The 14,933-nt window shown below is 45.6% G+C and overlaps 1 protein-coding gene across 1 annotated transcript in view; it reads left to right on the forward strand.

Annotated features, from left to right (window-relative positions):
• SLC44A4 (solute carrier family 44 member 4) overlaps positions 1–14,933 on the forward strand; it is a 144,982-nt gene that overhangs the window by 112,819 nt on the left and 17,230 nt on the right. The window contains exons 12-14 of the mRNA XM_077483486.1: positions 6,569–6,668; positions 11,573–11,665; positions 13,356–13,458. Of these exons, the coding sequence (XP_077339612.1) occupies positions 6,569–6,668; positions 11,573–11,665; positions 13,356–13,458 (296 nt within the window). The remainder of the gene's footprint in view (positions 1–6,568; positions 6,669–11,572; positions 11,666–13,355; positions 13,459–14,933) is intronic.

The raw sequence follows: 14,933 nt of genomic DNA on the forward strand, positions 1-14,933 counted from the left end.
TCTGAAAGAAGGCCTGTGTCTCCTGTAAATGAGCATTATATGACAAAACGGTGTTCTGCAGACTTTAGCTGTGCAGTTTTCTGATTAGTTTCTTGAGTATGCACTTCCAAAGGGACACTGAGGATGTGTTGTTTATTTTGTAATGCTTGGGAGAAAAAAACAATGGCATACAAATCTGAAAGCTGTGAGGGGCAGGCAAGGACAGGTAAAGATTAGTTTAAAAAATAAATTGATGATTAAAATTGTTCAACCAGGAAATGAAGGTGGGTTCAAAATAGCTGCTACTTGCTTAGTACCTCCAGAGTGCCCCATTACATCCTTCTCCAAAGCACCCACTTACAGCCTCCTCCTAAGTGCCCCCTTAGTACTACTGTATTAAGGGGGCACTCTAGATCAGTGGTCACCAACCTATTGGACCTCATGGACCATTTTGAATCCCGCGGACCACTACGATGAATTGTACATATCTTATCCACACTGTGCTTCGACTATGACCCCCTACCCCTGGATCGCACTCCTACCTTATACACACAAAATGCTCTGGCTCTCTCCCCCCTGATGCCCCTCACGCTGCTGCTTTAGATGGACTCATCTTTGGATCTCACCTCCTTATCCAGCCATGTGCTCGAGCTCTGTGCTCCCTCCCACAGTCTGTGATCAGCGCCGCCATTGGAAGTTCCCCCCTTCTTCACCTCCTGCACTTTGTACTACTCCTGCCACCTCCCTCTGAGTTCACAGGAGCTGGAACTACAGAGGAGACATCAGGGTATCAATGTGCGCAGACAGTATTGACTGTCAGCGCACATTGAGAACAACACTGGAGACAATATTGGGTGGCATACATCCGCCACAATGTTCATTTGCAGCAGAACCCCTGGGAACCACTGGTTGGCAACCGCTGCTCTAGAAGATTTAAGGAGGACTCTAGAAGCACCAAGGGAGCACTAGTGGGGCACTCTGGAGGCATTAAGGGGGCACACTGGAGGAGGATGTAGGGGGGCACTCTGGAGGTACTATTTTAGTAGTAGTTTAGCCCCTTACATCCTCCAGAGTGCCCCCTTACATTCCCCAGAATGCCCCCTAGTATAAGTAAGGTCATTAGCTGAACTATCAGGGTCGCAATGGTCACACTTGCGACCGTGCTCTGACATTCCTCCACCGTTTTTGGGCCCCAAGACTGCAGGAAGGGTGCCCACTACTGAACATGAGAAAGGCCCCTGGGACGGGGTCAGGGAGGGCCATCATGTTTTCTTGCATTGGGGCCCTGAAGATTCCAGTTGCGCTTCTGAGTCAAGCTCAATGCAGGAGAAGGCTTGTTACAAGTGTGGGAAAAAAAGGTAAATCTGGAGTTCATCTTTAATGTAACTGCTGGTGTCTTGCACAGATACAGCCTAGTAGCACAGAGACATTTATTTCAAATTGCATACAGCTCATTTCGAATTGTTCATCATTACTGCAGTGCAGGGCATGCAAACAACACTCAGTAATTCTCAACCTGAAATACCGGCTGTGTAATTTCTCCAGAAAAGTTTGGTTCTCTGCTGCCATCTTTTGCTCAAAAGTGGTAATGCAACCTCATTGTGCAAGCAGAATCAATATTTTCTTTCTCGTACACCACGGGACACAGCGCACCATAGTAATTACTATGTGGGTTATAGACCACCTTCAGGTGATGGACACTGGCACACCCTAAACAGGAATTTGCCTTCCTATATAACCCCTCCCATACCGGGAGCACCTCAGTTTTTTCGCCAGTGTCTAAGTTGTTGGTCACGAGTGAAGATGTGCTCTGAGGAGCTCCAGGAGGGATCCATGCTGGATTTAAATAGCCTCCACAGACCGGATCCATCCAAAGTGCCACTGAGGCCAAGGTGGATGGTACCCAGGCCTTATTTACGAAGCACTAGGTTTTGGTGTCAGTCCGTGTGTGTGGCAGCAGCTTGCACAGTGGGGATTCTTCTTGCAGGTAAGAGATCTGCCATCCTACATCCCCCCCCCCCCCACCGTGGGTCCATGAAGGGTTAGGGATCAACAATTGTTGTGGCGCCACTTACTCCCCTGCCAGCTGTCTTTAGGCTGTGCCTGTCCCCCCCCCCCCCCCCCTGTGTTAGGTCTGCGGGATCCGAAGGCTGCCCACGCATTGGGAACATTTGAAAATTCAAACAAATCAGTTCCTCTGCCTTTTGTGCTTAGGACTATGTCTGCCAAAAAAGACACCACAAAAACCTCATAAAAGGTACCAAAGATTTCATCCCAAGGCGCAGGGAACTCCAGCCATGCCTCCACACTGCATCCTCGTCTGAAATACCAGTTGGGGCAAACCAGGGTCGGTCATTGGAACAAATTGGTGGTGCAACTGCTTCTCACATCTCAGCCCCTGTGACTGAAGATGCCTTTTCCTTCGACCTGCAGGGCCTAGAGGGAAGATTAGCGGCTTTAATCGCATCCTCCATCCAAAGGGATAGGAAGCGGGTTAGTTCCCCCTCCCACCTTAGACTCTTTGCAAGGGGATCGGTGGGTAGAGGATGAGGTGTTACCCTCAGGCGATCAGGAGGAAAGACAAACCGATTACTCCTCTGCGGAGGAAACAACGGTAGTTGAACCTTTTTCAGCCTCGCAATCTGAGAAATTGATGGTACAATCTCTTATGGAGATGGCTCATTCCACTTTCATGCTACCCCTAAAGGAGTCAGCTGAAAGTCCGGTTTCTTCCTTGGGTTCCTTAAAACATTCACAGCCTTTTGCATGCGTTTTCTGTCCATGCATTACTAGAACAGCTTATTTATGCTGAATGGGATCACCCGGATAAGCATTTTCTCTCTCAAAAGAGATCCTCAGTTCTCTATCCCATGGAGGAGAAATTCACCAAAAAAAACGCTGTGATTTCCAGTGTGAATAAAAGTCTAACTTGTCCAGTAGACAATGCACAAATGCTTAAGGATCCAACAGATAAAATGTTTGAAATTCCTGTTACAATCCTCTTTGTCTTTAGTAGGTGCTGCTACTCAGTCCACAGTCACTGCAATAGGCATCTGTCAATCCCTAAAGGACCAGTTTTGACAGGCCCTTAAAGTGGAGTTGCATCCCAAAAAAATAAATAAATGGCATGAATGTTCTTAAAAAAAAAGAAAAAAAAAAATTTGGAAACATTTTTTTTTTTTTACTCACCTCTAAATGGCTGTTGCTAGAGGGTCCCTTGTAGTCTGCCTCCTTCAGTGCCTGGGCTGGTGACATCACTTCCCCTCGGCACAGGAAGGGCTCAGCTCTACCCCCTCCCTCTTGTCAATCATCTGGGACACGTGACAGGTCCCAGGTGACTATGCTCAGTGGGGGCCCGGCTGAGAAGCCACAGCAGGGTGCCCACAGTTACAATGCTGGCGCTGCTGAACGGAAGGGGAGAGGAGCGGTGCTTCGATCCCCCTCATCGCTGGACCCTGGAACAGGTACGTGTCCGATTCTTAAAAGTCAGCAGCTGCAGTATTTGTAGCTGCTGACTTTTAACTTTTTTTTTTTTAGAATGGGAACTCCTTTTTAAAGAGATTCCTGTACAGCAAGCCCGGGATTTGGCCGAACTACCAACAGAATTATGTTTGCCATAGACGCCATTAAAGATTCTATTCTCCAGGCGTTCCCGCCTCTCGCTTGTGCTAGTACACGTGTGTAGAATCCTGTGGTTAAAAAAGTGGTCAGCCGGAGCACCATGCAAAAAGCTCCTGACTGGTTTTCCTTTCATGGGGATCGGCTATTTGGGGATGATTTGGACAAATACATCCAAACGATTTTCAGTGGAAAGTACTCTTTTGCCAGAATACACACCCTTCATTTAAGCGGACTCTTTCTGCTGTGCCAGGGGCATCCGCCGCTAGGCAGTAGCCATGGCCTCCACCATCAGACTATAGAGGAAAACCTCAGGGTCAGGCCCAGGCACAAAAGAAGTCCTGGGGGCGGAAACCTGCAAAACAGAATTCTAAAGCCTCATCATGAAGGAACGCCCCCTCTCGCCAGAGTGGGGTGAAGACTTCTGCAATACTCAGAAGTCTGGCAAGAGGAAATTCAGGACAGATGGGTCATCTCCACGGTGTCTCTAGGGTACAAACTGGAATTTCGGGAGTTTTTGCGGTCTCGTTTTTCTGAGGTCAAACATTCCCAAAGATCCAGGGAAAAGGCAATCCTCTGTTTCCGGCACTAGACCAATTACTGGCTCAGGGGGGCGATCATACAAATCCCCACAGAAGAACAAGGGTTGGGGATTTATTCCATCCTCTTTACGGTACCAAAACTGAATGGAAATGTCAGACCCATTCTAGATCTAAAGAATCTAAATCTGTTCCTGAAGATCCGCTCCTTTTGCATGGAGTCGATCAGGTCAGTGATTTCTATCCTACAAGGAGGAGAACTTCTGGTGTCTATCGACATCAGGAAAGCATATCTTTCTGGCTATATGCCAAAGATGGATCCCGGACGTAGATCTTTTGGCGTCCAGGTTCAACATGTAGTTGGCCAACTTTATGTCAAGAACAAGTAATCCACTCGCATGTGAGACAGATGCGTGGTGACCCCATGGGGTCAGTTTTCACTGAGTTAGGTTTTTTTTCCTATTCAGTTGCTGCCACGGCTTCTTTGCAGTATCAAGCTGGAAAAAAAAATGGTAATTCTTGTAGCTTCAGCATGGATTATGAACAGTGATGGCGAACCTTGGCACCCCAGATGTTTTGGAACTACATTTCCCATGATGCTCAGCTATACTGCAGAGTGCATGAGCATCATGGGAAATGTAGTTCCAAAACATCTGGGGTGCCAAGGTTCGCCGTCACTGGCCTTGAAGGTTCTGGTATGCAGAAATCGTAAAGATGGTGGTGGAGGATCCATGGTCCCTTCCACTACAGCCAGACCTACTCTCACAGGGGCCGATATTCCATCCTACCTTACAAACTCTAAGTTTGACGGTTTGGCTATTGAAGCACACATTCTGAAGAGACGTAGTCTTTCCGGGTTAGTGATTTCTACCTTCATTAATGAAGCCAGCTTCCAGAGTCATATATTATAGGCTCTGGAGGGCTTACAGTATGTTTCCTGGTGTGAATCCAAGGGTTTTTGCAAGATTTGCAAGGCCGCAATTTGGTCTGCAGTCCATACATTCACCAGATTTTATCAAGTGGATGTTAAAAAGGGCATGAGGATATCGCTTTTGGGCGCAGTGTGCTGCAGGCAGCAGTATAGGCCCTCAAGTCTGTTGGCGCCCTACGGGTTGAGTCTCCCTCCCCTCAAATAACATTGCTATGGAACGTTCCACATAGTAATTACTATGCTCTGTGTTGGGTGATGTATGATAAAGAAAATAGGATTTTTATAACAGCTTACCTGTAAAATACTTTTCTTGGAGTACATCACGGGACACAGAGGTCCTGCCCCTCTTCTTGTGGGATATTTTACAAAAACTGCTCTCGGTGTGGGAGGGGTTATATAGGGAGACAACTTCCTGTTTAGGGTGTGCCAGTGTCCATCACCTGAAGGTGGTCTATTACCCACATATTAATTACTATGGTGCCCTGTGTCCCCTGATGTACTCCAAGAAAATCATTTTACAGGTAAGCTATTATAAAAATCCTATTTTTGTCGACGGAACACTTTGCTGAAAAGCAACAAGGCACGGTCCCCATAGTGATGTCTCTAGTCTGCACTGAGCTTGTGGCCCAAATTTTGGTCCCATCCACAAAAATACTGTGTATAGAAGTGGCGAAAAATTCATGGCTAAGGTAAGAGCCTATTTCCTTATAGCTTCATATGCTTAAACCTTTAATTTAAATATACTGCTCAACAACCACAAAGGATATAAATCCACTTTCTGTGCACCAAACACCTTTGCAAACCCAGATTTGACTTTTTAAAGAAAGTTGTGACAGTGTAACTGTGCTTCACGCAACCTGTGCAGAGAGCTGCGCTATGGGAGGGGGGCATCGGCTCCACCCACTACAGGCTGCCTATAGAAAATTACAGGAGGGGGCTAATACAAGACCAGTCTTCCTGCACGACTAGAGAGAGCAGAAGTGAGCAGTCTTTATTACAGGAGTTACAAGTTTCACACTGAATTACTGCACAGATCTGGAAAAAATACATAAAGCACACAGAGATTCAAGTTAGAATAGACATGACTCTTGTATTTAGACAATATTTGCTCATTACAGAGTTTAGCTTTAAAACAGACTCCCACTGGGAGAAATACAAAGATGTTTATTTCAGATCTCCTTCTGAAAATGGCAGTCGCTGACCTGGAAGAAGCATGCCGCTAGTAAAGCCTGTATGAAAAATGGTCAGTTAATGATATTCTGAGTCATGTTAAGTCTATGTTCAGTTGATCTAAAAGTACTGATGCCATGGCAGCTAGACAACTAGCATTTTGAAAAGGCACCTGTCTTATTTTTCTCTGTACAGTTTACAGTACACACATGAGAAAGTGGTAGTTTGGGCACTTTTTGTAAATATTGGAAATTGAGGTCACCTTTGATATTTTATAAGCCTGATAAGATGATGTTACTCTCGCTCAGTAATGTTGTTCTTATACTTGCAGTGATAGTGTTGGCCGTGGTGGAGGTGATTCTGCTGCTGCTCCTTCTGTTCCTCCGGAAGAGGATCCTCATCGCCATCGCTCTGATTAAAGAGGCCAGCAAGTGAGTGAGGGCCACATCGTAGGGGGTAGGGGTTTACACTGGACATTGATGGTTTAAAGTAGGCGCAATCTCAGAGCCCATCTATCTAAGGGGCATCATTTGGAATTCTGGTGGTTAGAAGGAAGTAAAAATATAGGACAAATCTACAGAAACCACTTCATCTCGTAATACATGCATATTTTCTCATATTTTGTTCTTTAAAAATGTTGCAAATACAGAAATTACAAAAATTCTGCCAGAAATCCTGCGTGCATCTAACTTCCTAAAAATACTGCCACTGCTGCACTATAATCCTAAGTAGCGTTGCCAGCCCTGCCCGCTGGACTGAAAAACACTTCTGACTCCCCCCTCCTCTCCATCACAGAGGGGAGAGGTATTCTGTAGTTCACCAGGCAGGGCTGACATCACTGCTTGGGATTTTAGTAAAGCAGTGGCAGAGTTATAGCCCATTACAGGAAGTTAGGCGCTCACTGGATTTCAGGCAGATCTGATGCTTTAGTAACAATAATAAGTCTAGCTGTTAAAGAAATGTCTGTAATAACTGGTGTCATGCTTGCAGACAAGAATATTTCATAGATATACACTATAGTAGCACTCTTTAAGGCCGGGTTCACACCGCTGCGATGCGGGAACGCCGCGAATCCGTGGCGTTTTCCCGCATTGCATTACTCCCGCCGGCAGTTCACACTGCCCTATGCGGACTGCTGGGAGTGTCAATGTTATGTTAATGACACCCCCAGATCCGTCCGCATATCGCAGTGCGATCTGCCGACTCGCACAGGAATCGGATCGCATGGTGTGAACCCCTATGCGATCCGATTCTGTTGCGGACCAAAAAAAGTGTCCCATGCGAGTTTGCTGCGGGAGCGATGCGAATTCAGCCATACTATCTGTATGGCTGAACTCGCATCGCTACGGAGATCGGATGTGATTTGCGGTGCAAATCACATCCGGATCTCCCCCCGCAGCAGTGTGAACCCAGCCTAAAGAGACAGGAATTATTTAAGTCCTGGCTTAGCACATTAGCGGTAAGTATAGTGATTGTAAAATATTACAGTTTAACCACTTCGTCACTCCGCCTCTCTGGACATACTATGTATGAACTGATGAGCGTTAAAGGTATCCAAAATGTCGCCTGTTGATACGAGGAGCATTCAAGTCAAACCAGGACTTTTGAGTTTATATAATAAAAAAAAAAATTGCAAGGTGTGGAAACTGCATTTATTCTTTGACATGCTCCACAGCTACATTTACACACTTATCCCAGCACTGAACTAAAGCATGGAAAGCTTCGGCATAGAAAGAATTGTCAGTATGCCTGAACCATCCTAGGACAGCCTGCTTCACTTCATCATCAGTGCTGAAATGCTAACCTCCAAGGAACTCTTTTAGGGGTCCAAACAGGTGGAAATCGCTTAAAGCCTTGGGCTGTAAGAGGGATGTGGCAATACCAGAGTTTCTGTAAAGTGAAAGTAGTGCAGTGAGCAGTATAAGCTCATGCGGTGTCCTGGAGAAACGGGTGTGCCCCCCGAATATCTTGTTTGTCCTGGAGAAACGCGACACCCTTAGTGCACTAACTTTTCAAAAATGCAAATGTTCGTGAATGTGTTCTCCGTTCCCAGGGCCATCTCAATAGCATCATGGATCCCTGGGCAAAGTAATCCTATGGGGCTACAAGCCTGCCCAATTTACTCACCTACTCCTAAGAAGTAACGTACAATGTTTTCTACTTTCTGCTATGAAACATATCAAATTACAAAAATGTAATACATGTCTTTATAAAAGTAGGCCAAAATGCATTCTGCTACATACAAAAATCCCTGAGAGAGTTGTACGCTCGCAGCCCCCCTCACACCTGTACGCTCGCAGCCTGTACGCTCGCAGCCCCCCTCACACCTGCAGTCTCTCAGCCCCCCTCACATCTGCAGTCTCGCAGCCCCCCTCACACCTGTAGTCTCTCAGCCCCCTTCACACCTGCAGTCTCTCAGCCCCCCTCACAACTGTAGTCTCTCAGCCCCCCTCACACCTGTAGTCTCTCAGCCCCCCTCACACCTGTAGTCTCTCAGCCCCCCTCACACCTGTAGTCTCTCAGCCCCCCTCACACCTGTAGTCAGCCCCCCTCACACCTGTAGTCAGCCCCCCTCACACCTGTAGTCTCTCAGCCCCCCTCACACCTGTAGTCTCTCAGCCCCCCTCACACCTGTAGTCTCTCAGCCCCCCTCACACCTGTAGTCTCTCAGCCCCCCTCACACCTGTAGTCTCTCAGCCCCCCTCAGACCTGCAGTCTCGCAGCCCCCCTCACACCTGCAGTCTCGCAGCCCCCCTCACACCTGCAGTCTCGCAGCCCCCCTCACACCTGCAGTCTCTCAGCCCCCCTCAGACCTGCAGTCTCTCAGCCCCCCTCAGACCTGCAGTCTCTCAGCCCCCCTCAGACCTGCAGTCTCTCAGCCCCCCTCAGACCTGCAGTCTATCAGCCCCCCTCACACCTGCAGTCTCTCAGCCCCCCTCACACCTGCAGTCTCGCAGCCCCCCTCACACCTGCAGTCTCGCAGCCCCCCTCACACCTGCAGTCTCGCAGCCCCCCTCACACCTGCAGTCTCGCAGCCCCCCTCACACCTGCAGTCTCGCAGCCCCCCTCACACCTGTAGTCTCGCAGCCCCCCTCACACCTGTAGTCTCGCAGCCCCCCTCACACCTGTATTGTGGATTCATAACCACTTTAATGAAATGTTATGGTGTGAACAGGGAACATATAAAACAATTGTTTTCTAGGCCCCTGCATTGAGCTTGCCCTGATCTGCTCAGGTGAACTGATATTGTGTGAATGTTTTTCCATTTTTAGCAAGTTTGTAAAGCTGAATGGAGTTTTTTTTTTCACGTGAAGCGTTTGACACAAAAGGATGGAGTCTCGGTGACTGCCCATTACACATGTGCAATTTGTTTTGTTCTGAATCGAAATTCAGACACATTTTTTTGTTGTTTGGAAATAACAGTAGTAACAAATGTAAATTAACAATTTTTTTTTTTCGAAATTCAAATTTGATTTTCATTCAAATTTGGAAACAAATTAGAAATATAAACATACTGTTGCTGATTATTGCTGATTTCCCTCAAAGACTCTGTATTGGGTCCCTTTCACACTTGTGCGACTTGTCCTGCCACTTGGGACTGAAAACCCCATGATTTCCAATGAGTACCTTTCATATCTGTGCGACTTCAAAGTAGTCCCTGCACTACTTTGGTCCGACTTTGATGAGACTTGAGGTCCATAGACCCAAGGTCCAGGTCGTGGCAAAAATCGCAGAAAAATCGTGCGACTTTCAGGTCGCACAATTGTGGAAGGGGCCTTACTGTACCTAAAAGAGTTGATGCTGTTTTGAAGCCAAAAGGTATTTTAAATATTGTTAGATATTTCTTTTGTTTCAGTCACTTTACATGTGTTAAATTGTTAAAAATAAACAAGACAAAAAAAAAAAATTATATATATATATATATATATATATATATATATATATATATATATATATATATATTATAAGGGAATTGTACTTGACATTATTTCTTCACACCTGCCTCAAACTTTTGCACAGTATTGTATGTGTACACTGCAAAATGTTGAATTCAGATATTTCTTTTATAATATTGAACACTTCACTTCACATATTTGAAATAAACCTTAATAGTAATACAAATGTAAACAAATCCTCTAAAATAACTAAATACAATTCGTCCAAAATACCGAAATTCTGATTTGAATTCGGAAACAAATATGAAATTCTGCAAGTCTTTAATGTGAAATTTGATTAGAAAAAAATTATAAATCGAATGCTGTTTGAATTTTCCAAATTCGGCCAAATATCACCCAAATCGTCCTCTCCGCTCTTCTCAAGACCTCCTGCTCTCAAGCTCTCTCGTCTCCTCCTCCCATGCATATCTCCAGGATTTCTCCAGAGCCTCTCTCATCCTCTGGAACTCACTACCTCAACCTATCCGGCTATCCCCTACGCTCACTACCTGCAGGCGATCCCTGAAAACTCAACTCTTCAGGAAAGCCTATCACGTCTCCAACTAATCTCCTCCCACTTCCATCAGCTCATTCCCCCACAGTTACAACCTTTTGTACCGCCTGCCCCACCCTATTAGATTGTGAGCTCTTCTGAGCAGGGCCCTCTTAATCCTTTTGTACTTTATTATATTTTAACTGTATTGTCTGCCTTTTATATTGTAAAGCGCTGTGTAAACTGTTGGTGCTATATAAACCCTGTATAATAATAATAATTTGGTATAATTTGGAAAATTCTAAAATAATTAGAAATTCTGAAAACAAATTTAAATGGGTTGTAAACCCTTGTGTTTTTTTGCCTTAATACATCCTATGCATTAAGGTGAAAAAACTTCTGTCACTGAGCAGCCCCCCAGCCCACCCCCACCCCCCGTTTTACTCACCTGAGCCCGTTCGTTCCCACAGTGGAGATGGACTCTACCTCTCTGTCTGGGGCCCTCGGCTCTTGATTGGATAGATTGATAGCCATTGGATCCTACTGCTGACAATCAAATCAAATGGGGGGGGGGGGGGGCGCGAGTCCTGCATTCTGTGTCTATGGATGCAAATGCCGGACTCGGGAGTGCACCCGCACGGTAACCCACAGGGAGGTTTTCTGATGTGGGGAGGAGCTGCAAGCGCTGCCAGGGGACCCCAGAAGAGGATGATCGGGGACACTGTGCAAAACGAAATGCACATTGGAGGTAAGTATATGTTGGTTATTTAAAAAAACAAAAACAAGGGTTTACAACCCCTTTAAAGAAACAAAATTAGTTAATTAACAAAGTGAAACGCATTTTTTCATTCTGCACATGTGCACTGTGGAGCACAGTATGGTAACTCTATGATCCATCTCTCCTCAGGGCGATTGGTCACATCATGTCTGCCCTGTTCTACCCGCTGTTCACGTTTGTTCTTCTGGTGGTCTGCGTGGCATATTGGGGTATCACCGCTCTGTATCCTTCTGTATTTTATGTCACAATAGTACACTGCGCATCCCCCAAACATAGTCGCCGCCTTATGTACTAAACAAATACAAATGAGCACACAGTCTCTCAGTTCCTTAGTGCGCACATTTGCAAGAAATAAAGTGCTGTCATTGTTTACATTTATCTTAAATAGGGTTCTTTTGTATGAGTGACAGGCGTCTTGTTTATTTTTTTGCAAATACATTTTTTAAATGAGTGAATAAAAGGAACAAACTCAAACACTTCCAAGGAAATGGTAGGATCAGCTGTTTTTTTTCCCCATGATCGACTTCCTGGCATAGTAAAGAAAGAGGCCCACTAAAGTTCTCTTGGCAGTTGTGGGGGCAATGGGTTCAAAGAGGCCCAAAAGGCAAAGCTTGGGGTCCAAGGTGATATGGGACAAGGCCACTTTGTTGATCACTTCTGCCCAGAACTGTGATATGAGGGGGAGGTCCAGATAGTCCCCATCTGTTAGGTGGCACTGCCAACATGTAGGGGGCAGAGCTGGATTTAAAGTGTTACTAAATCCAGGACCCTACATTCACTATATCTGGTCTCCCACAGTACACAGAACCTGGAAATGCAATTATTTTAGTAAATATAAACTGCTAAATACCTTTTCTCATCCACAGTATCAAAGCTTCCCAAAAGGAGACGCTCTGCTTGTTTGCTTCCATAACCGCCCCCCCCCTGCTGACACATTTGGCACCTTTCGGGGGGAGCAAATACCTGTCTTTTACAGGTACCCATCCCCACTTCCAGGTGACTTTGCTGCGGCGAGGTCCCCCGGAAGTTAAGCCCCCCTCCTTCTTCCCCCACTCACAAAGAGCAGCGCGCTTCACGCAAGTGCAGTAGTGGACCGGCTACTGCCGGTTTCCCTTACAAGGAATGGAGGCGGCAGCAACCGAGAGCTTGAAAAATCGAATGGGGGGACCGACATCACGGGATCCCTGGACAGGTAAGTGTCCTTAAATTAAAGGTCAGCAGCTACAGTATTTGTAGCTGCTGACTTTTAATTTTTTGGTAGGGGGGGCTGGAGCTCCTCTTTAAGTCTTCTATCAGTGTCTGGCTGAGCACTGGTTAAAGCTTTAGAGTTTTCATTCTCCTCGGACTGTCCTATGGGGCTACGTGACCCCTGACCCTCTGTCTAGACAGTGCTGATTGGTCCTGTGCTGATCACATGCACTCTCCCCCCCAAAAAAACACTCTAGCAATACACACCAAACTGAGCATGTGCAGAGTGCCCCAAGGCTCTGTACTATCAGGAGATGAATTGGAGACAGTAAAAGAAGGGCAGAATCAAACAGCTTTTTTTTTTTTACACAATGCAGAGGATTAACCCCTTCCTCTGTGAGTCCAACAAGCATGCTTTATTGCATATACAGACTGATTTTACTGTTGTTGGTTTAATAACACTTTAATTTATGAAGTCTATGGGGGGTGAAGTACGTCCCATGGAGGATTTTGAATTGAACTAGCCTGTCCCTGGCGGAGACCAAGCTTCATCGTCAATGACCCTAAGTTTTCAGGATAGTAACTAAATATCTGTGTTCTGGAAATGGGTATTAAATAGGATTGTGTGTTACAAAGCACATAAAGAAAGCTGGACTTTGTTAATGTTTCTGGATGTCTTGCCCAGAGCTAGAATTCTACTTTAGGGCTCCTTAACCTAATTTAGATATCTGGCAACCGCAGGAGGACCAATGTTCATTGTATCCGTTACAAACTCCAGCACTCCCGGATGTGGCGACATAAAGGGAAATGACAGCTGTGATCCAACGGTGAGTCCCTTCCATTCTTTTCTCTTCCATTCATCGTACCATGAATAAACCTAAACTGAAAAACGATTTTTCTGGTGATGACAGTTTGTTTGGGATGCCATCTATGTCTACATAATTTATTGTCCGTATTTGTACTAGGCCCAGCAAAATTACTTTTTTTTTTTGGGACCACCTTTGGGTTGAATTAGAGCGGAGACTGCGAGCCGGGCCTTCTCATCCACATCAATACCTGACCTCACAAATGGGATTCTGGAAGAATGGTCAAACATTCCCATAGACACGCTCCTAAACCTTGTGGGCAGCCTTCCCAGAAGAGTTGAAGCTGTTATAGCTGCGAAGGGTGGCCTACTCAATATTGAACCCTACGGACTAATGCCACGTACACACAGTTGGATTTTCCGACGGGAGATGTTGGATGTGAGCTTGTTGTCGGAAACTCCGACCGTGTGTATGCTTCCTCAAACATTTGCTGTTGGAATTTCCGCCCACAAATGTTTGAGAGCAGGTTCTCAAATTTTTGGCCAACTTCACTTTGTTGGCGGAAAGTCCGATCGTGTGTACACAAGTCTGTCGCACCAAAGTTCACGCATGCTCGGAATCAAGCAGAAGGAGCCGCACTGGCTATTGAACTTCCTTTTTCTCAGCTCGTCGTACATGTTGTACGTCACCGCGTTCCCACTTCGGAATTTTTGGCCAACATTTGTGTGACCGTGTGTATGCAAGACAAGTTTGAGCCAACATCTTTCGAACAAAAATCCACGTTTTTTTTTTGTTGGAAAATCCGATCGTGTGTACGAGGCATAAGACTGGGATGTCATTAACGTTCATGTGAAGGCAGGTGTCCCAATACTTTTGGCAATATAGTGTATCTTGCATGAACATGAAGCAAACCTCTGAGTGTTCGTTCTTCTTGTTCATTACATTATAGTGTGCCCAATAATGGCTGTGAAATGAGCCACCATCAACAGATTTACTTACTGGCTCAGGGTACAGAACTGATGTGAGCAGCTCTGTACCATGTGATAGCTGTGATGACCAATCAAGCAACCACAAATAAAAAACATGTACTGTTCACATTAGAGAGGCCGCCCCTTCCTCTTTCAACAGAGGAATGAGGAACTAATGCATTTTAACCCCCTCACCTCCATCCCCCCACTGTGGGCAACCTGTACATTAACCCCTTCACCACCTCCTCCTCCCTCTGTGTATGATCATTGATGCTTCTGTATCTAGTACACAATTCCCAAGCTCCATCTCTAAGCCCACTCAATACCAGCACGTTTCTTCATGTCCAAAAACATTGTGGCTAAAAAAGAGATGGCCAGCACATTTTTATTTTATGTGTTTTATAACAGATTTGAAGGGAAGTGGGTTGTGTTTTTTTTTTTTTTTTTTTAATTGTTGGTCTTTTTTCCTTGTATATAGTAAACAATAAACCACTGGTTACGAAATGCCACCAAAAGAAAGCTAGTGTC

The sequence above is a fragment of the Lithobates pipiens genome, unplaced genomic scaffold, assembly GCF_037356315.1.
Source record: "Lithobates pipiens isolate NorthernLeopardFrog02 unplaced genomic scaffold, aLitPip1_a1.2 Scaffold_1, whole genome shotgun sequence".
In the NCBI taxonomy this organism is placed as follows: domain Eukaryota; kingdom Metazoa; phylum Chordata; class Amphibia; order Anura; family Ranidae; genus Lithobates; species Lithobates pipiens.